This window comes from Stigmatopora nigra, chromosome 21 (genome assembly GCF_051989575.1).
Source record: "Stigmatopora nigra isolate UIUO_SnigA chromosome 21, RoL_Snig_1.1, whole genome shotgun sequence".
Taxonomy (NCBI): domain Eukaryota; kingdom Metazoa; phylum Chordata; class Actinopteri; order Syngnathiformes; family Syngnathidae; genus Stigmatopora; species Stigmatopora nigra.
In genome coordinates, this window is record NC_135528.1 from 4,988,019 (window position 1) to 5,011,366 (window position 23,348).

General features: G+C 40.1%; 3 protein-coding genes across 3 annotated transcripts; all 3 read left to right on the forward strand.

Annotated features, from left to right (window-relative positions):
• Positions 1-68: 68 nt before the first annotated feature.
• Positions 69-1,315, forward strand: hsbp1l1 (heat shock factor binding protein 1 like 1). Its single transcript, XM_077742999.1, has 3 exons — positions 69-477; positions 570-636; positions 776-1,315. The coding sequence occupies exons 1-3, from the start codon at positions 433-435 to the stop codon at positions 889-891; spliced, it is 228 nt and encodes a 75-aa protein (XP_077599125.1). The 5' UTR covers positions 69-432; the 3' UTR covers positions 892-1,315.
• A 3,810-nt stretch (positions 1,316-5,125) lies between these two features.
• Positions 5,126-11,037, forward strand: LOC144215064 (hippocalcin-like protein 4). Its single transcript, XM_077743842.1, has 4 exons — positions 5,126-5,304; positions 9,731-9,906; positions 10,231-10,446; positions 10,509-11,037. The coding sequence occupies exons 2-4, from the start codon at positions 9,745-9,747 to the stop codon at positions 10,704-10,706; spliced, it is 576 nt and encodes a 191-aa protein (XP_077599968.1). The 5' UTR covers positions 5,126-5,304; positions 9,731-9,744; the 3' UTR covers positions 10,707-11,037.
• Positions 11,038-14,851: 3,814 nt separating this feature from the next.
• Positions 14,852-20,590, forward strand: nt5c1aa (5'-nucleotidase, cytosolic IAa). Its single transcript, XM_077743564.1, has 7 exons — positions 14,852-15,251; positions 16,463-16,507; positions 17,617-17,784; positions 17,897-18,026; positions 18,760-18,882; positions 19,688-19,872; positions 19,990-20,590. Exons 1-7 carry the CDS (start codon positions 15,111-15,113, stop codon positions 20,344-20,346), a joined length of 1,149 nt encoding a protein of 382 aa, XP_077599690.1. The 5' UTR covers positions 14,852-15,110; the 3' UTR covers positions 20,347-20,590.
• Positions 20,591-23,348: the final 2,758 nt, after the last annotated feature.

Below are 23,348 nucleotides of genomic sequence, written 5' to 3' on the forward strand. Positions count from 1 at the left end.
TTTGGAGCGACGACTCAAAACTGGCAAGTGTCCAGAAATGACATGTGGACTATACCGGTAATACTTTACTTGCCTCTTCAAAGTCAAACATAGCACTTGTCAAAAAACACGTTTGAGAAGTATTGTATATTTATTTTTCACATCAACATACCTCAACTAAACTAATAAGCTTCTGCCTTGGTAGATCATTTAAAAATAGTATGATTTGATCATCCAATTCCTCAATATACAATGTATATCTTTGAAAGGACAACCTTTGCAGAAGGAAGTTATGTCACTAAGAATGCCAGCAGAAGTTGAATCAAAGTTACCGAGAGCTCGTAGCTAACGCTAAAAATGGATGCACTTTCCCTTCCATTTATATGCAATTTAAAAAATCGTTTAGTATAGGTATATTTCTCACAGATCGATGATCAAAACACCTGTAATAGGATGTCAACATCTAAAAGCAAAGCAACCGATGAGTTAACGCAAGTGGTAAGTTACAACGTTGTCTATTTTTTTTTGTTTTTATAGTCAGACTGTTCACCATTGTTTATTTTTGTTCTACCTAAATATTCTTTGGACAGATAGAGGAAACAATGAATCGAGTGGAGGCAAGATTCCAAGCCATCACTGAACAATTGGGATCACAAAATATCCTTTTTAGTTTTTGCTCTTCTGGACTAGTCATCTTTTGAGTCATTACAGGGAGGTACTATTTTATGGATCCTTGTTTTTAACAGAATTTTGAGGTTGTAGGAAAAATAGGAAATGAATTCTTTGACCATGTCACTAGATGAGATGGGTACTCGAATCAACAATCTGGAGGAGAATGTGATGGAGCTCACGGCCCAAGCCAGCATGGATGACCTGCCTATTTCCAAAGTGACCGACCCGCTTCCCCAATAAATGTTTCATCACATGCACTTTTTGAGAACAAAAGATGCAGCCAATCAAGTATTACTTACTTACCAAGCAATAATGTATGCCTTTGCTACCTCATTACAGTACTTATGCTTATTTTTCTTGAAGTTCAACTCAATATTGTTGGATTTCGCCGAATCAACTTTGCTTTGGCACTTTACAAGAATGCCTTTTGTCAGAAACTGACCATTTGAAAATAGGTTTCTTTATGATTCATATTTTTTACCACATTCGCCTTTGTTAATTTAACTGTTGAAATCATTTTTACTATTTATTCTTAGGCAACTGTAAAAGTAGAATAAGACCAAAAAGAGGTCGTCATGAATCAAAATCTATCTATGCACTTATTAGCTTTCAAAATGCCAAATATGTACCGTAAAAACAGAAAAATAAATATGCTTTAAACATGTGCGAGTGTTTTTCCTCAATAAACGTCGCAACAGCTCCCACTAGCGAAGTCACTATGGCATTGCATACACATTTTCCCCTGTCGCTGTCCATGGTGCTACTTTCTTTTCCTTTCAATGTAATCTTTTGCAGTGACCATTTATCTTGACTTTGCATCACTTAATTGAACTAAAATCTTCCACCCATGGAATTTGAAGTTAAAAATACTTGAATTAAATAAAAAAATACTTTTTAAAAGCCTCATTACAAATGACCTGCAGATGTCAGTATTATCAAAACAGCATATTTCCCAGCTGTGGGTCTATTGCAACCTGCATTTTTTTTTGTCCTTCAAAAACTAAAATGAACCACAAAGCTAGCATATTGCTGGCCTGGTCTGTTGCCATGGTGACTCCAACAAGTAGCCACCTTAGTTTTTTTTTTAAACAATTTTCAAATTGTCTGGGGACTAGGAGACTAAGAGACAGACAATTATAAGACAAGTATAGCACCACATAACAGAGTGGAGTGGCGAGTGGGTGCGTCCACAGTGGAGGCTGAGAGCTGCGACCCCCTGGCCCTCGCTATGTACTCTCCAACAGGGCCACCTAGTCTCTCTACACTCTGGATTGGGGGGGGGGGGGGCACTTCAGAGGATAATACGCCCATGTGTGTCGGCCTCATTCGACCTCGGTCTAATGTGGGTGGAGCAGCCGCAAAAAAATGACAAGCCTGTGACATTCTACTGGGTTTACTGCAGATTTACCATTTTGCCTGTCATATTTTTGTTTTAAAAAAGGCAGTAGAATGAACTTACAGGACAATTCCTGAAAATGCAATGCATCGTTAGCAATCGCCGTTCAAATGGTTCCAACGTCAATCTTTGTTGATAGAAACCGATGAATTCATTTTGATATCTCTCCATCTATCCAGACACGGGGCCCCTCGAGTTCTCCCACCCACCTGAGGGTCTTTGATACCCACTGTGCTTTAATCTGCTTCACCACTGCCCACTTTGAAGTGAAAATCCCCGTCACCTTTCATTCTCCCATAGCACCGGCCACACACGCGCACTTGAACACACCACCGTCACCATCTGTCATCTTTGTCAGCCTAAAACCCAAACAGAAACGAGCAGACTCTCATTCATACTTTCTATTTTATTCCATCTCGGCGCCGCCGGCGACCAGTATCTAAAATTAGCTCGGTGGTTATTTCGGGGGTGCCGCCAAGGCATACATCACCCGCTGTCGCCTCTCGTATATTCCCTGCTCAACGCGAATAGAAACTTTCTTTTAGGCGTGGAGCTTTTTGAAGCTCTAATAGATAGTCAGAGAAATAATTTTTAATAACAGAATTTATAATTATCTTAGAAATACAATCAGTCTAACACTACATCCTTGCATTATGTCAGAAAGAAAAAAAAAAAAAAACATGGGTGTGTCCTGGTAAGAACCGCCAGTCCACTAACTCTCCATCCGGTCACCATGGCAACCTATAGTAGCCACGTCCATGTTCTCCTACAACAGGTATGTCCAACATATTATGCTATCTCTCTAGGAGACATCCACTCCATTTCATTGTCTCACACTATTTGATTTGGTGTAAATAAACACCCCTGGGCTTCACTATCAAAAAAAATATGCTGACATTTACCCAATTATCTAACAAGCGACGAGTGCTTAATAAATGCTGGCAGATGCTTTGACGGTATGGAGGATCTTTCAGTTTTTTTCATCCTCCCTTCTTTTTCCTTCTAATTAAGGTGCCTAATGAAGGATCTGTCAGACGCCTCCACCTCCTTCTTTTTCTAAATGGAGTCACGGGAGTGGAATCATTGTCTGATTGGAGGTGATCGTCATGGTTGCCTACCCGACACCCCCCCCCCCTGCTCGCTTTCCATCTTCTAGCTCATTCCTCCCTGTCCACAGGCCCCCCCACACACCCCCATCTTGTACCCCTCACTATCATGATGAAGTGGCTCATTGCCTAAGGTACTTCATCCATTGGTCTGCTTACAGACAGGCTCATTAACATCTGCCAACTTCAACAATGGCCAGAAAAGAGTTGTTAGGAAGAAAGTTCACTTTTTTTTTAGGTCGGTGGTCTTTGGATTTTTGACCATTGGGGTTGTTAAATAAAGGAATTACGGTAGTTTGTTTGATTGCATTACAAGATATGGCTTGGTAACATTTTAAAGACCCACTATGTTACAAAAATGGAAATATTGAGCTTTGTTACAGCATTTTTTTTTGGCCATTGGGTTGTAAAAGTTTGTTTGATGCATTACAATGGATTGTTTGGTAATATTTTAAAACCAACTATTATCCACTGTTACAAAAATTGAAATATTTGACTTTGTTACAGCGGTTTTTTTTGTAATGTACATAAAAATAGAATATGTACAGTAAAGAAAAATGTGTTCAAAATCAGTTTTAACAGGGTAAAAATATCACGTAAATATGATACGTTTGGGTGTGTAGGGTTAACTCTGATTACTATTGAAAAGTTGAATTAGTGGCTAACAAGTGAGAGGATGATGGGCTAGGAGGGTAAGCTTGATTGCTCGTCTCCGTGGCAACCTGGCTGGAGTAAACATGCCAACACGAATATTCATATAAGAGGAAAAAAAACGTTCTGTGTATGTAGGCTATTCTGAATTACACATGGTGCAGTTAGCCATAGTTCGATAAAGCTATTTCTATTCAGAATAGCTTGGATAAAATGAATAATTGATTATGTTTGGCATAACTTGAAAGCTCATGCATTTGTAGATAGAAAAAGGGATGGAATATAAATGAAGGGCAGGGGTCGCATGTATGTTTTTTCAAAAATATAGTCCATTATTGTGAGGGTAAGAGTAAAAAATATTTTATGGTTGTTGCTAAGTGTGTACTTTGGAAAAATGTGTGTTTTAAGGGCAGATTGGAAGCAAAGTGGTAAGACAGGACAAGCATGGCGGTGTGGAATTTATCTGATTATCTGTGCCTCAGTCAAAGTGAGTAATGCTCACCTTGGTGCGAAGGACAAATGGCACCGGATTGCACTCTGATTGGTCCGCAAAAGGTGATGGACGCCTTCACTCCCACGGAGACGCCGTCGCCGTTGACCATGAGCGATGGATCGAACCCATTGAGGTCACCTGGTTCATTTTTTTACCTTTAAAAAGAAAGCAAAATGACATTTTCAGATGAAAAAAAACACAAAATGGTTATTTAATGACAATATTATCAGAATTGAATTATTACAGTAAGATCTCCCACTATAGTTTTATACAAAAACAAAGAATCAGTATGGAATTTCTCTGTCAAAATATGGAATAATTGTTTAGAAAGTTATTTATTCTTATATCAACACCTAATAATGTCATCATTATTACTTACAGTAGTTATTTTACTAGTTTACATTTAGTTTATTGACATTAAAACATATATATAATGCATTCCTTAATATAATCAATGTGTCTGAGTGGAAAGCAGTCATTTTAAAAATAATTTCTTCATATTATTCCCATTTTAACATAGAATATACACTGTAAACATCAAAACAAAGTCAGAAACAGAAATGTGAGTAAACTTATGACATAAGCAATCCAATATAGTCGAATTATGATTAATTTCTATTCAATTCAAAGAATTATTACTATTTATTGACAAACACACACTCTTCCAAGTCTGACTAATTCCACCCATCCATCCCATTTCCCCCCACCCACCGCGAACCCGTTCTCCGATCGACATCACCCCGCAACCATCCCAACCCGAGTATCCGCCTCCCCCAGAGCACCTCAACCAATGAGCACGCGAGGGAGGGTGCCTGGATGCGAGTGTGTTGGCAAGGGAAACAGCAGCGGTTCATTCATCATCTTTTTTCCTCACTCAAAAGAGGTGACTTAACCTTCCCCTGTCACTTTCACACCGGGAAGTCAGCGTTTAGGACCCGAAAGCTCCACGCCGAGCCCGGGAACCAACGCGCCAGGAACAAATTCGACCCTCCCCAGATCATCAGCAGGTAAGTAAAAAAAAATAAAAAATACATCTGGGCGATTGTCTGACTAGTAACAAGAAGTCAATGGATGTTTGTTATTCATGGTGATGTACTTCCCCGGAGGAGGGTGGTTGACGTCTGTTTTGGATGTTCCGGCGAATCGGAATGAGCAAATAACACACGCCAGTGAACAGATGGAAACAGATAGCTCAAGGACATTTTGGGGTGTCGGACATAAATGTGGGATGTCGGGTTGTAACGATGGCTACGCTGCGCACTGGTTTCTGCCTCTGCATTGATCGGGAACACGCGGCCATGCTGGAGATTACAACGTGCCCTTCGTTTAACATAAAATTTCACTCAAAACAAGCTTTTTTTGATGATAGGAATATGTTAGATTCATGTAGAGGAGACATGATAATATTGACGAGTCAATATTATGGGTTGGCGGCCTTCAATGGCAGTGTACATCATCGACGTGTGTCTTAACTAGGTCTGTTTGTATGCAGCTCATCGATTGGGTGATTAGTGCATGCTAACTGGATCATAGGCGTAGAGAGCGCACGGTGGACCGCCATCTACGATAAAGTCGGCGTGCTTTAAGATGAAGTCTTTCTTTAGAAACTGGGGATATGGTGTTTGAAGCGTAATTAGTGTCTCTTAAAATACACGTGGATTTAATGTTGGAGTTGAAATTGTGGTTTAATTGAGGTTTATTGCAGATGGAGTTAGTATATTTGACGTATATATTGACAAATTGAACCTACCATTGAATTCTGTGTTGTGGCAAAACATGGCAAACAGCATTGAATTAAATGGAAAAAAAAACTGATTTGATTTTCTCCTTTCCACTACCGTCAAAATCTTTTAATGCACGGCACGTAAATTCCGAATCGGGTTGTTGTCAAGCACGCCGCTGATAATTTCCCAAAACAACGGTGACTGTCATGCCTCGTTATTGACAACAGGCAGTGCAGGTGACGCATGACAACAGCTATTTCCTCAACGGAAAGACCTATCGATCTAAATTCTATAGGGTAACATACAGCTGAACATTTGCCCGTTATGTACAACACACTATTCGTTCCTCTTGTCACTTAATTTATGTAAAAATTGATCTTTTTAGCTGCCTATCTACTGTTTATTATCATAAATGCAGCAGTCTAAATTGACTTATGCAAACATTCGGTGGGATTTTAGGGAGGCACAGTCACATTGAAGAACTAAAATTAACAAATCAACTGGGGAGAGGTAGCATAACATATTCCCCCGAGTTGTTTTTATTTTTGCGCCGACACATTGATTAGAATCAAGCACAGTCGCTGTTGTTTTCCCAAGCCGAGTGCTGACACCAGTGTGAGCGTCGCTGCTGTGATTGTTGGGCTACATCAATAAACATGGCGCTAATCAGTGCAGAAACAAAACGGGGCGCTGGATTGAATTTGCCAGTTAGAGCCAAAGCAAATCTAGTAGGCAAAGAACAGATACACATTAAGGTGAGGGAAATTCTCCTAATATAAAAAAATACCTATCAAAACAAGGGTTATTCAGTGAGAGATGATTTTATAAATAAAAAAAAACAAATAGGAGGAAATAGGAAAAACCAGAGGGATGGTAAGTCATCTGAGGCAGGGCCAATTGGGAAAGAGTCTATATGGATGGGATAATCCATCATTTCTTGCCTGACTGGTTTTTGCTGGCAACAATGTGTTGTCAAGGCAACGCACTGTTGAGCTGCCTTCAAGATCATCCCGTTCACTTAGAGAGGGCTTTATCACAGAAACACACAGACAGCATTGTCGCTGATCATGGCTTGGTCTGGCATTTGACTGGTACCCCATTGATTGTCCTTCCGTCAGTCCATTGTACTTTTTCCACTTGTACAAAAGGTTACCGCCAACACACACACACAAATACACAACATATAGGTTTTTGGGTTTGATTTCCAACTCAATTATGACAATCGCAAGCTCATTTTCAGTCACGGCGACGCTTGGCAGCCTGATTGTCATAATAATGACAGTGTAGGCACCATTTATTTTTCTTCTCGTGTGGAAATGGGTTTCCCAACTAGAGTAAAATATTGTTTTAAAGCCATATTGCTGTCAATGGTCATGGAAAAACATGAACAGTCACAGCCCATACAAATGCATTGGACGGACAATGGCAGATATTATAGTTGTATGTGTTGCTTTTTTCCAAATAAAATTGATAAGAGGCAGATTTAAGACATATAGTCTGTATTTTTGGCCTGCTAATATATTGAGGTTGACGTAAAATCCATTAGATGTTGTTAGCCATGGCATGAAAATGGCATCTGATTGCGCACGTGCAATTTTGATTTGTTTACTATCGGCCTTCGTCTGTCTTGTTCAATGCTTGTTGCTGTAAATGACTGCCGGATGCCTGGCGTCCGCTCGCCTGCCGTTTAGCTCTGTCATCGGTTCACAAGCTGTTTTCTCCCCCGCATTTGTCTTCTCCCTCGGAGGTGGGAATCCACATTGAGTCATCTTTGTCCACTCATCTTTTCTTCCTATGTCATGATGGTCAACTAGTCAAATAGTCCAATTTTTACGGTTCATATCCGTTTAAATACCTTCCAAAAATGTACTCCAAAAGTCAGTTATGATTTTCTGGTATTGTATTTTTTGACTTTATAGTGCTGGTACTGAAGAAAAAAAACAATACCAGGTTAGGAGTGACATAAGCGGCTCACAGTACTGGAATCGGGGTTGCAATCCCTAAGGGTTGCGGCTTTTTTGTGGATTTTGCATGTTTAAATCATGCGTGTGTGGGTTTTCTTCGGGTACACAATCCAAAATGACACAATCCAATGATCCGTGAATGGTTATTTGTCTCATTGTGCCCCTGTGCTGATTGGCTGCCAACCATGTCAAGCCGTCCCCTGCCTGCTGTCCACCAATGGCTGGAATTGGTGCTAACACCCTTTGCGAAAGGACTAGCGGTACAAAAAATAAATAAATGAAAGGATAACAGGTTTCACAACAATAAGTATAATTCAGGTATTTTCTAGAGTACAAAAATACCAAAAAAATAGCTATTTTTCTTACAATGTGACAAATAAAGGACAAGGCAAAATAAAAATTTGACAAATGCAGACAATGGCGACACCCTAACAAATCAATTTGGACCTCCTAATTCTCACGAGGACGCCTAACCTGCCTGGATATAATTTTCCTGAGCTGTCATGATCTTGGTTTATTCTGATCCCCTCAAAAAGGGATTAGTTTTTTTGGCCGTGCATGCCTAATGGAGCATCTCAACGTCACGCTGAGGAAACTCTATTATGAGCCGCATCTGGAAACTAACCAGGGAGAAGAATGCCATTTGTCTCGGTTGGTGGCCTCCACGCGTTCCATTCACGCCGGAGAAACAAACAGCGACCGCTATTATTCGTTCACCCGGGGCCGGAGATTTTCTCAAGGTTTTTCTTTACCGTCTTAAAAAGTTAAGTTGATAGCCTTATAAACCTTGTGGCCCTCCCACTCCGACTCTTACCGCAGTATCCAAAAAAAATCATGCTGCAGTTTGCAGGGAGGGATTCTTGCCACGGTAGAAACCCCCCCACACACCCCTCTCGGCATGACTCATTGGTCATATTTTCGCCACCCGGAGCTCTTGGGTGAGCGGTTTTAGAAGGGAAGGATTTGTGGCCGCTTTGTGTGAGTGCGAAAAAATCTGTAAGACGTGGACTATGAGTCATAGATGCCGTCACGAGGAGACCGCCGCAGTGGTCCGCGGGAGGTTAATGGGCCATTTTGTGGGGAAGGGAACTATCAGACGTTGGAGGTTCGGCTGTTTGGTCCAATGCGCAGGTGTCAAAGTATGTGACAGATTTTTGGTCGCTTTACTAGGGAGAAGAAACTAAGCTATTATGGACTTTGATTTGAATTGAATTGAATTGAATGCTTTAATTTTATATGTATAATGAGATTTAAAGCTTGACCATGAATAACAACAAATAACAACAACAAACTGACAAATAAATAATCACTAAATAATAAATACATATTCAATAAAAAAAATCAATAAAAAATGAATAATCAAAAAAATACATTATCAATAAATATGTAATGAATGAATAAATGGTCCACCATCAAATAATTATTTAGGATTTTTAGTGAGCTAAAAATGATCCAAAAAAACACATTCTTTACTAAATATTTTTGTTATTTTTTTAACTTTAGATTTCTGATTTAAAAAGGACTGTAAACGGTTTGTTTTTTATTTATACTTTGAGTTTTCTAAGGGAATTATATTTTGTTGAATGCTATATAAAGACTTATGAAAAAAGTCCAAGATTTTTTAGGTTTAGTCTGAACCAAACAAAGCAGGTATGAATACGTCATTGGATAAAAAAAAAGATCCGGAATAGTGCGCTTTTGTGATCTGCGTTGACGCCACGTGTATCTCTGTCGTCGGCGTCCAGAGAGGCGAGACATCATGGGGAAACACAACAGCAAGCTAGCCCCCGAAGTCTTGGACGACTTGACCAAGAATACGGAGTTCAACGAGGTCGAGCTCAAGCAGTGGTACAAAGGCTTCCTCAAGGACTGCCCCTCGGGTATCCTTAACCTGGAAGAGTTTCAGCAGCTCTACGTCAAGGTCAGAACGCCTGGGCCAGTCCCATTTTGGGGGGTGGAGGAGGAGTTTATTCACAGCTTATTACGCGGAATACTATCCAAACGCCTTGAGGTGAAATTGTACTTTGTGCTTGGAAATATTAAGGTCACTGCTGGAAAATTCATAGCTTGTTCATTTACGGTGACTCATCACCTTTTTAGGGCAAATTAATTGTAATTCAGACATGGTTTCTCGCCATCTGATGGAGAAATAACCGCAATCGTGCATACATCTGGCGTTTGTAGCCATTTTGATGGTTTTCCATCGTCATGACGATGGCTTTGACACTTTGTTTATCCCATTCAGTTTTTCCCATATGGCGACGCCTCCAAATTTGCTCAACACGCTTTCCGGACCTTCGATAAGAACGGCGACGGGACCATCGACTTTCGGGAGTTCATTTGCGCCTTATCCATCACCTCCAGGGGGAGCTTCGAGCAGAAGCTCAACTGGGCGTTTAACATGTACGATTTGGACGGTGACGGCAAGATCACGCGCGTGGAGATGCTGGAAATCATTGAGGTGGGTCCACACGTCGGCCATCAAAAAGCTTCGGCAACTTACAGAAATTTCTCCCCCTGTAGGCCATTTATAAAATGGTAGGCACGGTGATTATGATGCGTATGAACGAGGACGGCCTGACCCCGCAACAGCGCGTCGACAAGATCTTCTCCAAGATGGACAAGGACCACAATGACGAAATCTCCCTGGAGGAGTTCAAGGAGGCGGCCAAGTCGGACCCCTCCATCGTCTTACTTTTGCAGTGCGACATGCAGAAATAGTGGAGTGGGAGGAGTTAATTTGGAGGGGAATAAGTACTAGATGGAGGAAAAAGTCGGCTCGGGGAGGAGGAAGAGAAGGTTTTGATTTTTTTTTCTCTCTTCTCCAGTCTTTGGAGGAAACGGGGTGGTTCGTATTAGTTGTATCCGTACCAATCCTTGGAATATTTAGTCGATGAACAAAAGATTTAGTACGCAGGTTGACGGGGAGTAGATTTTTTATTGCGTACGGCAAGGACTTGTGTACACCGCGTCCATTTAATGTGTCACTCGTGTTTGGGTGTTTTTGGTCTAATCGCCTCCCACTTGGAAGAGAATTTTAAATGGATTAGCATTGAAAGTGTTACCTGGGATTAAATTAAAACTTTAGTTAAGGTATATTATTTAATGGAGGTGGCGTTGGAAGAGACTAAAATGGATGAATTAACTTAAAGTTGTGTCCTGGCTTATTTGGTTGACGTCGTATTTACCCCTGAAATGTCACAGAGGAAGCGCTTTGATTGGAAGAACAACTTTGTTGAACTCTGATGTGGAGAGGGAGGAAAAATAAATCAATGTGGTGGGGGGGAAGAAATAGAAAAAGCTATAAAAGGAAACCCTGTGATGTGGGTTATGTTCAAGGGGAATCTGGATTTAGTGTTTTGGGATCCATCAGATCTTAAGACCAGCGATATTATGCTTCACTTTGCGTCATTTCCCTTTTATTATGACAATATCCCAAAAGTATTTTTTTTCTGGGAGCTTTTTTTGAGGACACAATCTTCAAAACACCCCAAACAAAAATCAGTAAACAACACAAATTGCATATTTTTCCTCCTCCTCCATCTCAATGCTACACATGTCCTCCTGTGTTTGATAGTGTAATTATTACATGTACATATATATTCACATATTTACAATTATAAACCAATGTAATATGTACTTGTAGCTTAGAACCACTTCCACAAAGATGAGACAGCTACAATGTGTGTGAAAGAGTCAGTGTGTGTGTGTGTGTGTGTGTGTGTGTGTGTGTGTGTGTGTGTGTGTGTGTGTGTGTTGGGAATTTGAGGGGGATTTGCACCATTTGTGTGACAAAAAAAGATGTTTCGGTATAGTTTACGAGTATGTCTGTTTTATGCATATGCAAAACAGATCAAGTATTATTCCTGCTTTTGCACACTACTTGGAAAGTGTGTGTGTGTGTGTGTGTGTGTTTGTGTGAGTGTGTGTTTGTTTGTATGGCCTCACTTGCCATTAAATACACTATAAATGTATACTTGCTTGGACAAGTGGACAAGGCAGTGGGGAGATGTAAATTATATGTTATAGCGCCGCTGGGTGGATGGAAGCAGCATGTCAGGCCAAATGATGACTACAGCAAGTCCTTTAGTTTGTAGTTGGAATCTAAGATAATACTTCAATATATTCTAATGGGTTGATTTAAGTCCTTTATCTTACAGTATTGAAATTCAATCTATTATTCTGTATACAATAAATGTGTGTGAATCACATGGTGTTTAATGTAAGTTCACTTAATATTATATTATTATTATAGCTGTGAAATATTGCAATAAAACTTAGAAGTGCACTAATTCACAGTTTCTCTTTTGTCAGATAATTTGGTTGGATGAGTACTACTTTGAACACAAAATATAATATTCAATTTAATCCCCGGGAAATTACTCTATTTCTTCTTTATTTTTTTGTTAAATTTAACACTAAAGTGCCAAAGATGGGCTTGTTTTTTGCTCGGAAATGAAAATGATGGGACGCGACACTCAAATGTTTAAGAATTGTGCTTTGTGTTTACCTTTCAATCAATTGTAAATGTCTATTTGTCCCACCAGATGCTTCGCCGTTTGTTTTGTTTAGAAATAAAAAGGGTAATGTACTTATTTTTGTTACATGGATTAAAAGACGTGGATGTGGAAAAGATGTTGTTGGTAAGTTTTCCTACTCTGAAAAAAAAATACACTGTCATGAGTCACCATCTCACAGTGATGTCAACTTTACTGCAATGACGTCATCCTCACCGTTGCCTTGACAACCATGCAGAGGCCAACTAGATATCACACGCACGCGTTTTGCCACGGATGCCAGCCGTGTACACCATCGTCATCTTTGTGAGTCATCATCGACATAACTCCAAACTTTTGGGAATTAAATAAATACTATAAACTATAAACTAGATGGAATGAACTAACTACACTTAACTACACACTGTAAACAAAAATATTAACATTTCTTTGCTGTTCCTTGTTAGAAATGTGACTAAAAATTCATTTTATTTCAGCCTAACATATTTTTTTTAATACCTGGCAGTCAGTCTATTTGAAATGTTACTTACATCACATTTTGTAAGACAAAAGGCCGAGTCAAATTCATTTTTTCCAGTGTAAAAACTGACCAAAAAATTAGAACCACTTGGTTTGAGCATAATAAATAAAGGGAAAAATCTTTTAAAAAATCAATTACCTTCTAATTAAGTGGGTTTTGTGTTTCGAGGTCACTCTACAAGAAATTATTTGGGGTTTTTTTCCCACTTTGCACGGATCAATAAGAATCTATTGTGGACTTCGCCGGATCACGTTTCGGCTTCGGGATAAAACATCACTTTTGTGCAAAGGGCGAGCAAAAAAAGCGAGAGAGGACGCAGAGGTCACAATGAGGTGAGGCCGTCTTCGATGTGCCGCTTGAGGGCGATAAAAGCAGAAGTACTTTGAGAAAATTCCATTTGGAGACGAAGTAATGCACACAATATTGCCAGTATATAGTGAGCTTGCAAAAATAATAAGTCTTTAAAACAATCCGAGCCTCTGATACGTTCAAAGTGTTAAATCCGTGACTCCCTTGACACACTGGGACAATTAAAATGGACACTAATGGCATTGTAGTTAGGTGAATGGAGAATTTCCATTAGTAGATACCTTTAGGGTCATTTAGCTTGCACTCACTCACTCTAGTTTTTGCATTTCAACATACTTGAATCAAGAAGATGGAAAAAAAGCTTGGTATTACAACAACTGTAGCATATTTTCACGACTATAAGGTGCCCTTAAAAGTCTTAAATTTTCTCCAAAATAGAAAGGGCGTCTTATAATCCAGTGTGCTTTATATATGGAAAAAATAAAATAGTGTCATTCATTGAGGGTGCGCCTTATAATCGTGAAAATACTTCATTGAAATGCCTATGTGAATCCTACAATTGTATAGACTCGAACATTATCGAACTACATGGATTAAAACAAACACATTTGGCCACAATTTATACGAAAACAAAGCAAATTGTCAATATTTCTACTCAGGAAGTAATTTTCCAATTTTCTGTTTCAAAACGCAACAATAGGTATTTCTGGAAAACTTTAGATGGCATTAGCCACCAGTCGGTCGTACAAAAAAAAAAGGCCAGACAGCAGACTGGCACCAACTTCATCCGCCGCTTAGCTCAGCAGAAAATAAGTTTCCCCGAAGGAAATTGTGTCAGGTTTTTCAGTTACGAGACGCCGAAAGAGGAACCGTCACAGTCTACGACCACCTGATCCAGAAGGCCAACTTCACTAACAACGCAAAGGACAACAGAAAGACTACTCAAGGACTATGTGTGGCTCCAGTTTTTTTTAACTAGGTCTATAATGTCTTGTGTGTCTTATATCGGTCTTGCTACTGCAACCAAAACAAATCCTGACTACAGGATCAAATAAAGTTCTAACCTAACCAATTTGCCAGGAAATTGCCAATATTTTGCCTGTCAATTTATCCTGAATATCAACACTGCAATTAGGTTGCCAGATTGAAAACACTGGCAAATTGGGAGGAACCCTAAAATTCCATAAAAACAAACAAACACACATACATACAATAAATACAAGCCAGAAGGCCAAAGTCAAGATCCCAACCTCGAAACTATAAAGCAGACATGCCCACCAACTAACTGCCCGATTGGCTTGAAGTTATTTTCATCTAATATGACACGTCTTGTCAAAACAATATTTCCTGCCACCCTGCTTGCATTTCCCAATGTCGACACCAGGCAGCAAAAGGGCAGAACTAGAGCGGACGCACAAGCGCTACGGCAATTGGTCGGCGGGAGGGCCGGAGCATCGGATTGGCCGTGGCGCCGGGGTTGTGTTTAGGGGACAAAAAAAGGAGGGTGCGAGGGAGCGTTGGGGCCGAGGAAAAGCAGCAGATGGACTGCGGCTCCCGACACGTCCACTTTCTAAATGTTGACTAGGTTGCAAAGTGAAAGGGGATGAGAGGAGTAGCCTTGTTTTTATTTATTTTTTGTTCTTCCACATGGGCGCTTCCATCAGGAAAACTCTGACTACTCACCAGCGTCCTACTAAATGTCCCATTGGACACTGGCTTCTTGTGCTTCCATTTAAGAGTTAGTAGTGAGGGCACCTTCAGGCCATTCGCTTTTTCTCTATGGTGAAAATGAGCGTGGAGGCCGTGAAGGTGAAGGAGCTGCAAATTTGCACTTCCTTCAATGGAGATCAGAGAGATTCCTGGGAAGCCAATCAGGAGATCACTGAAGAAGACCCAGGTCTCACTGCTAAACCCAAACAGGTAAGTCTAAAGTTTGAACTTTTGGTTCTGAGGGAGCATTTAATGCTCTTACTAGAAAGAATTTCCGTTTTCTGTGAATTATTTAATGGTTTGGGGTTTAAAAAAGAACATTTCTATACTGTTTGTCCAAGTTTTTTTTGCAGGGACCTTCAAAACTAACCTCACTGCAGAGACCAGCTCCCATAAAGCACAATAATAACAAATAATAGTCTTTTTTATGCAATATTATGTAATGATAATTATTCCTAATAAGCATTAATATAATGTATCCATAGACCAAAATTGGCACAAGTTGTTGAAAAAATGAGATAAAAAAAAATCCTCACAGGTCAAAATGAGTCTTACTAATGAGAACAAATAGTAAACAACAGTCTATTTAAACATGTTCAAACTATCTTTTTAAAACAGACTACATTCACCCAAAGTTCAACTATAAATATGACTTTTAATGCATAGCAAAACGTCATGATTTTAATCCTTAAATCATTAAAAAGCTAGGAGCAAACTTCACTGCACACTCAGTCTTCCTGCTATATCTGCGTCACCTCGTCTTCCATGGCCTTTTCCTCCCCTATAAATATCCCCCCTAACCTCTCCCTTTGCGTTCACCCTAAATTAACCCCACGTTACCTGAGGTGACAGATCAACAAAATGGTGTGCGACATCCTCGCATTAGCAAATAACCAGCATGGATTTCCCAGGCTATCTCTCACTATGAGTCGTCACGATAAAAAAAAAAAAAAATGTTTCTGAAGGGTGCTTGTAGCCATGTGATCGAGGGTGTCAGAGGGCAGGCTGTTAACGCTGGCTGTATCGGATCGCCGGCCAAGACCACCGCCCCCCCGGCAACATGACACGTTATTCATAGCGTCAAGTGACTCGGACGAATTCGGCCTTGCTGGAATTTGACAAACATCTGGAGGAGCATCCCTAAAAATGGCAAAAACTATATTTTTTAAAGTTTTTTGTTTCAATACAAGCTCTTTCAAAACAAAACTGTCGCCAAAATGAATTGATTTAAACTCCAACCACTATCTTACTCCATTATTTTAGTGGAAATAAGCATTTATGATCAATTTCTGAGCTAAAACATCACTTTTTGAAGATGTCTGACAAAGATGTGGATATTTTTTGTATCTTAATGTCTGCTTGAAATAATAATAATGTCATGGATATGTCTTTAAAAATGAAAAATGTTATTCTGCTAATAGATAACAGGCAGACGAGCCCGCAAGGTGGAAGGAGGCGTGTTTTTTGTGAGTATGACGCACGATATGTTTCTCTTCATTTTGATCTTCTCAGTGACAGCTTCCAAGAACACTAACAAATGACACAAGCCACATTTAACTCATTCACAACCATTCGCAATGGCCTTAACATATTCAAAATTGTCTAAAATGTCAACCAATGAGGTAAAAAATGTGTTAATTCGATTTGAAGAGACTAAAAGCCACAAAAAAAGCAATAATTAGCATTCTCCAGGCATCACAACGGCAATAAAAGATGAACCTTTTACGAGCGGACTCGCCCAGTGCTCGATAAATACTAGTGAAACGTATTTTACGGTCACTCCGAGTCACACAGTCGGCAGTACGTGAAGAATAATGACACCCAGTTGGGAAAAATATTGATATTCCAGACCTTGGACAATAAATGGTCAATATTTTCTTGCACTCGTCCACAAAAGATGAGAAATTCTCAGATGAAAGACATGAACTACTCATAACCTCCATCTCTTGACATCGAAAATGTCAGATTGTATTTTTGATGGAGTATTTTAACCAAGAAAAAAGTCGTTTTAAAATACACTTGACTGCACAAACTGCAACAATGTGACATGACATTTTGCACGATGCCCACTAGGTCTAACTGGCATGTGGTAAATATTACATACATACTGCACGGTATGCAAGTGAATAATATATCTACATAAATACTGTATATATTTTTGGATCTGTCAAATGAATCCTTGCATATCTTGAACATTAAACTCTTATTTAAGAACCACTTTTGCTGCATTCTCTTGCAAAATTACTTCTCTGCGCAGCAGCAATCATTTGGTGCGCAGTAAATAAAATCCAAACTTGTTTTTTTTACCCCTTTCCCCATGATGGCGCCGTTTATGTGGCATCCACTGGCAGTAGATCTGTCTACTCTTATGTTTTTCATGTTTCAAAGCATGTTTTACATGAAAAATTAGAGGTAACATTGACATGTGATACTGGTGTGCCCATAGCGAGCAATGATGATGGTACTCAGTGCACTCAGGGAGGTTGTCTTTCTACCCAGACCAATGAAAAATGAGAGGAAACATTGCTTCCAATGCTTTTTTACTCCCTTCTCACTTAATTTTTTCCTTCACCAGCCCAAACCCGAGAACGCAGTGACCATTGCCGTTTCTACGAGGGTTCTCTTCCGAACCGAGCGGGAAGAGAAAGTCTTCCAGCAGCACGGAGTGGAGGAATACCTGAGATACCAAATCGAACATGAGAATGAGCCTTTCGCCCCAGGACCGGCTTTCCCATTTGTCAAGGTCCAAAATATAAATTTACGAATCCCATACTAATCCCTTTTCTACCCGTATACACTTCTTATAGCTGGGAAATGATTGGGAATAAATGACAGCATCATCTTGCTGTCAACAGGCTCTGGAAGCAGTCAACGCTCGATTGCGCGAATTGTATCCACAAAGCGAAGAACTCTTTGACATCGTTCTAGTTACGTACAACCACGCTCATGTGGGGATCCGCCTCATCAATACCATCAACCATCACAGTAAGTTTTTAGGGGACAAATAACAAATGTGTATCAACAGCTGATGTTTATGTGGATCATTTCCCACGGAATTGTCCTCTTTGTCCCAAACCGCTTCCTGTTTGCTTCATCTAACATGATCAGATCTTCTTGGTATCACGCCGAGTCGGGTTCAAAACCCTGTCCCGCAGGACCTGAGGTTAATCCGCCAGCCCCCAAAACAAATGAAATGAATGAAATGGCGTTAGATCTCTTCGGTGGCGCTCCACGTGAACACTAGAGTGGTCTCGGACCTCTGAGCTTCCCGACAAACGATAAGACAAACAAGGCTTCTCTCATGTTTCTGAGACCGATGTTGTACGAACCACCCGTGGAGAGGGTCAGTAATGGGGCGCTGTGGGTGGTGTACTTAATAAAAAAAGAAATTGGCGGCCAATTCCATTGTTTTAGTAATATTCTTGTAACTTGCTCATTTTTTGGACATTATTTCAGTCTAGATGATGTGCACCAAACAGTCTGAAGCATTTAAAGAGACTTAAGAATGTTTTTCTTGGATGGAAGGCTAGAAAACGTGGGCTGGGGGAATTAAACCCTCCCAGGCTTCGACTACAAAGCTCAATAAACAATTTGTGAGATCTGGAATGTCAAGTCTGTTCTGTTTTGAAAGCATTTCTATTCCATTTGTTCGGATGCATTTCAACTTTAGGGGATTTCACTGTGAGTCTTTAACAAAATCTTTTTTTTTTTGGACCAGATTTGTTCATAGAGCGATTTTGCATGACGGGTGGAAGCAGTCCAATCGGCTACCTCAAGGCCTGGCAAACCAACCTCTACCTGTCGGCCGATGCAGAAAAGGTCAGGGAAGCGCTGGCTGAAGGTGAGCTCACGTCACCCCGGTCCATTTTTATGAGCGTCAACAATTTGGACTGACACTGACAAATACAACTCCACAATTTAAGTAACTTCTGTCAACATTAAAAAATGCAATGTGACGCAATCATGATTAAAGATGGACTATTCTTAATTCTGAGCCTTATTCGGAGCTAAAATTTTAATTAGGCAACATATTGACATTTGCTATGTTTAGACTATTGGGAAAGGATTACGCTGGGTTCTCAAGGTGAATTGACGAGCTCCTCACAACTCGCTGTTACCCGGGAAAAGGTGTCCTTGACATTTTATTTGAAAGGTCTAGATTAGTTGTGATGCCATTTGCTAGTACATCGTAAATAGAAAATATACCCACTTCAGTTATTACCCAACCAAAGCATTAAAAGTGTCATGAAATACTATAGAGGATCAATGGCCCCGCCCACTAAGATAGGAGATAATGTCACAACCAGAATGAGATGCAGATGTTCTGATAGCAAGCTAACTACAACTACTTCAATTCTGGTTATGATGTCACAACCAGAATGATGAATTTCAACTAACTTTATGCTACAATGGCAAAAGATGCATACGATCATATTTTTTCGACCAATATGGCTTACTCGTTTGGGATGGAGGAGTCATCGGTTGAGTAAACAATTCGTATTTCGAGAAATCGGATGAAATATTGCAAAAAATTGTCGGAAAACAGCAAACAACGGTACTTTCACAATTACTGAATAAAACCTATTCAGCCAAGTGACCTATTTTTTCAAAATTCCAACATACTATCTGCAAATCTTTTTTGTCAGGCATAGCTGCGGCGACAATGTTCACGCCTGAGAAACGGACAGAGGTGTCGGAGTCGCAACTGAGGGTGGCTTTTGACGGTGACGCCGTTCTCTTCTCCGATGAGTCGGAACGGATTTTTAAAGCTCACGGCCTGGACAAATTCTTCGAACACGAACGTGAAAATGAGGACACACTACTCGATCACGTATGTGCCTGAAAATAAACACACTTTTAAACCAAAGCTTAAGTCGCAGGCCTAGCCAAACTATAATAGTCAAAAAAATACAGAAATGAATCAATCTAATCTCTTCTTCTATGGAAGGGTCCACTCAAAGGTTTCTTGGAGGCTCTGGGGAAGCTTCAGAAGAAGTTTTATGCAAAAGGCCAGCGCCTGGACTGTCCAATCCGGACCTTCCTAGTGACGGCCCGGAGCGCAGCCAGCTCGGGTATTCGGGCCCTGAGGACCCTCAGGGCTTGGGGTCTGGAAATCGACGAGGCCCTGTTCTTGGCGGGGGCCCCCAAAGGGCCCATGCTAGAGAAGATCAGACCTCACATTTACTTTGACGACCAGATGTTTCACGTGGAGGGAGCGGCAGAAATGGGCACCATTGCGGCTCACGTTCCTTACGGCATCGCACAAAAACACAACACCAGACTAAATTCTGGTGTGAGGAAGTAGTCAAGGGCATGGGGAAATTAACTTTTATATTTTAAGCCTGATCTTCTTTATAACTTCTTAAGAATCTGCTTAAAGTGTGCACACAATGGCTTTTTATTGTAACTGGTTTCATGCCATTGACGGTGATAGACCGCCAATCCATTTTAACTGGGTTAAGTTCAGATAAGATAAGATGAAATAAATAAATTTTAGGTGGTGCAGTAGGACAAGCATGATGGAAGATGTTTAAAAGGTATAAAAATAATGTAAAGTAGAGTGCAAGTGGCTTTGTGAAGAAAAGTGACAACATCAAATAAGAGATAATGCAGAATATTTAAGATGGTAAAGCAGAAAAATGGAACTATTGCAAGATAAATAAAGTAAAGACTGCAATAAATATATCTTTCAATATGGGTAGGATGTCTATTTTTGTCAAAGGCCACCAATGAATTATTTGTATTGCTCATTCGTAGTGACCAAGTTGATGGTTCTGGGGTTATAACAACACTGTACTTTTATATATGACACAATGTAAGTGCTCAATGATTGGTTCACCTGTAATACTTTTGAAAGCTGTATAGTAAATAAAAATTTCAAATAAAAATGTGTTGCCTTTGTCATTAAATCAGAGAAGACACTAATAAAGAAACTTGATACAAAAAAGGATGCCTCAGATTTAAGCTAAAATCACTTAAAAACAAAAATGATATAACTACAGTCTCTGCTAATTCCGACCTGCAAAAATTGACAATTCAAATGTGGGGCCTTTTTTAGGGGGGTAACCCTAGCACTAATACATCGAAATTGCCAGTCTCCCCCACCTGATGGCAGCACTGCAAAAGAAATGTGCTATAAAGCCTGCAGGCCTTCACAATTTAGGTTGAAAGCAGGTCGACTTTTTCAGTCTTCCTCATTCCCTCTTATCTGTTCACAACAGACACACTCAATGAGCTCCGGCTGTGATGTACGACTTTATGATATTCTCGTCTGCAATTGATCCAGCGGCACAATTCCAGCCATAAAAACGGCAACACGCTGGCCGCTTGTCTGCTTGGGCCGTTTGTGTTAAAAAAGCATGGACAAAAGCGCCATTGGGCATTCGTTTGGACTCCGGGATGCGGGGAAAAAAATAAATGTGCGTCAATGGCGAGAAGCCAGCTGGCGATCTTTGCAAAATGACGGCTCCTCTAATGACACACACGGGGCGGCCTTGCCAAGCGTATGCATCAGCGGACAATATCCATCAGCACGAGGCCCCCGCTTTGAGCTTCATTATGCCCGAAAAGGTACTTGGGGGTGGTATCCCAGCATGCTTCAGCTGGGGGACGCTGCCCCAGCCGAGGGAGAACTCGGCTTTATTCAACTGTGACGTTAAGATGCTTAACATTGGGAGCATGTTTTAAGAATTGTGTTTGAAATATCTGGGTAACATGCACATAAAGAGAAAAAGGATAAGACTAATATTTCATTTATATTAGAAGATTTAACTTTTTGTAACTTGAATTTATTTTGTATACTGAGACAAAATTTTCGTATCCTGAATATTTCGTATGTAAGTAGTGTTTATTATCTAAGTACTGTTTAATATATAAGTACAGTTCAATGTCTAAGTACTGTTCAATACCTAAGTACTGTTCAATACCTAAGTACTGTTTAATATCTAAGTACTGTTTAATATCTAAGTACTGTTTAATATCCAAGTACTGTTTAATATCTAAGTACTGTTTAATATCTAAGTACTTTTTAATATCTAAGTACTGTTTAGTATCTAAGTACTGTTTAATATCCAAGTACTGTTTAATATCTAAGTACTGTTTAATATCTAAGTACTGTTTAATATCTAAGTACATTCGACCGGCGACCAAAAGACCGGTGACCAAGCGTCCGGTCACACCCTTTTGTGTAGTAAAACATAAAAGCTCCAAATACAAAACATGGTCGATAATCGCAGAGTTGGCTATTGGGAATCTATTTTACCAGCAACGCACCAAGACATGTGTTTCCATGGATACCTGATCCAGGACAGGCGAGAAAAAAGGTGGCGAAAAATTCAGTCAACAGTGAAAAAATGTCACAAGAGCACAGAGATATTATCTGGAGGAAACAACAAGGGAAACGGCAAGTACACCATGTTAGAAGAACATTTGTGATTTATAGTCCACATTGGCAAGAAGCTGTGAGGCAATTCACAGATACAAAGCGCTTTAAAACCGGTGGGGAACAGGAAGACACGGACACTTAAAAGGAAGTGTCATCAGCGGGAAAGCCTTTTGAAAGCAAAGGACGGAACAGCAGGCAACAAGATCGGTACTAAAGATACTCGCAAAAAAAGACTTGGATTTTTGAGACCACTAGTACCCATAGAGTAGCATTATAACGTGATTAAGGGGCTATTTTATCACATCAAAATACCATTTTTTTTCACTTACAGTCTGCTAGCAAGGCAGACCAAGTGGGGCAGCGACTTAGCAAATGTATTCATTCGTAAGATATTTATCATTCAGAAGATCCGATATTAATGGAGCACATGTCAAGTGTCTTTTTTTGTCTCTCACTTACTTTCATGGTGATTTTGAACTTGCATGACCCACTTTCAATTTTGCATTGAAACTCATCACACCGTAACCTCAACGAGTATTGACTACCGAATCATATGTCCTCTATGTTGCTCATTTATTTTTGGAATACTCTGACAAGAATGTGTAAAAAAAAATGTGAGAATCAAATTTTCCTCACCTTATTTATGACTGCTTTTTTTAAAAATTGGCTTCATGAATCATTTCCTCTGAATTGAAGTTCGGAGGGATTTGACATGCCAACGAGAACTGTAGTGATGTCCCCACAGCATGGTAATCAGCTGTCTCGCCCTTGCTGGCGAATCAATGACGGACGCTCAACTTTGTCACGGCCCTTTTTACCCCTCCATCCCCCCCTCCCTTGGCGTGACGGCCACGTCTATATTTAGAACGAGGAGTCACAATACATGGCCGAGTAATCACCCCCGTCCTGTGTGAGCGATGAGC

Excerpts from the sequence above, each read along its gene's own strand:
- hsbp1l1 (XM_077742999.1), top strand. The coding sequence starts at position 433 with ATGTCAACATCTAAAAGCAAAGCAACCGATGAGTTAACGCAAGTG. Across the intron at positions 478-569 it reads CCGATGAGTTAACGCAAGTG|ATAGAGGAAACAATGAATCG; the intron begins GTAAGTTACAAC and ends TTCTTTGGACAG. Across the intron at positions 637-775 it reads TGAACAATTGGGATCACAAA|TAGATGAGATGGGTACTCGA; the intron begins ATATCCTTTTTA and ends TGACCATGTCAC.
- LOC144215064 (XM_077743842.1), top strand. The coding sequence starts at position 9,745 with ATGGGGAAACACAACAGCAAGCTAGCCCCCGAAGTCTTGGACGACTTG. Across the intron at positions 9,907-10,230 it reads TTCAGCAGCTCTACGTCAAG|TTTTTCCCATATGGCGACGC; the intron begins GTCAGAACGCCT and ends TATCCCATTCAG. Across the intron at positions 10,447-10,508 it reads AGATGCTGGAAATCATTGAG|GCCATTTATAAAATGGTAGG; the intron begins GTGGGTCCACAC and ends CTCCCCCTGTAG.
- nt5c1aa (XM_077743564.1), top strand. The coding sequence starts at position 15,111 with ATGGTGAAAATGAGCGTGGAGGCCGTGAAGGTGAAGGAGCTGCAAATT. Across the intron at positions 17,785-17,896 it reads CGGCTTTCCCATTTGTCAAG|GCTCTGGAAGCAGTCAACGC; the intron begins GTCCAAAATATA and ends TGCTGTCAACAG. Across the intron at positions 19,873-19,989 it reads AGGACACACTACTCGATCAC|GGTCCACTCAAAGGTTTCTT; the intron begins GTATGTGCCTGA and ends CTTCTATGGAAG.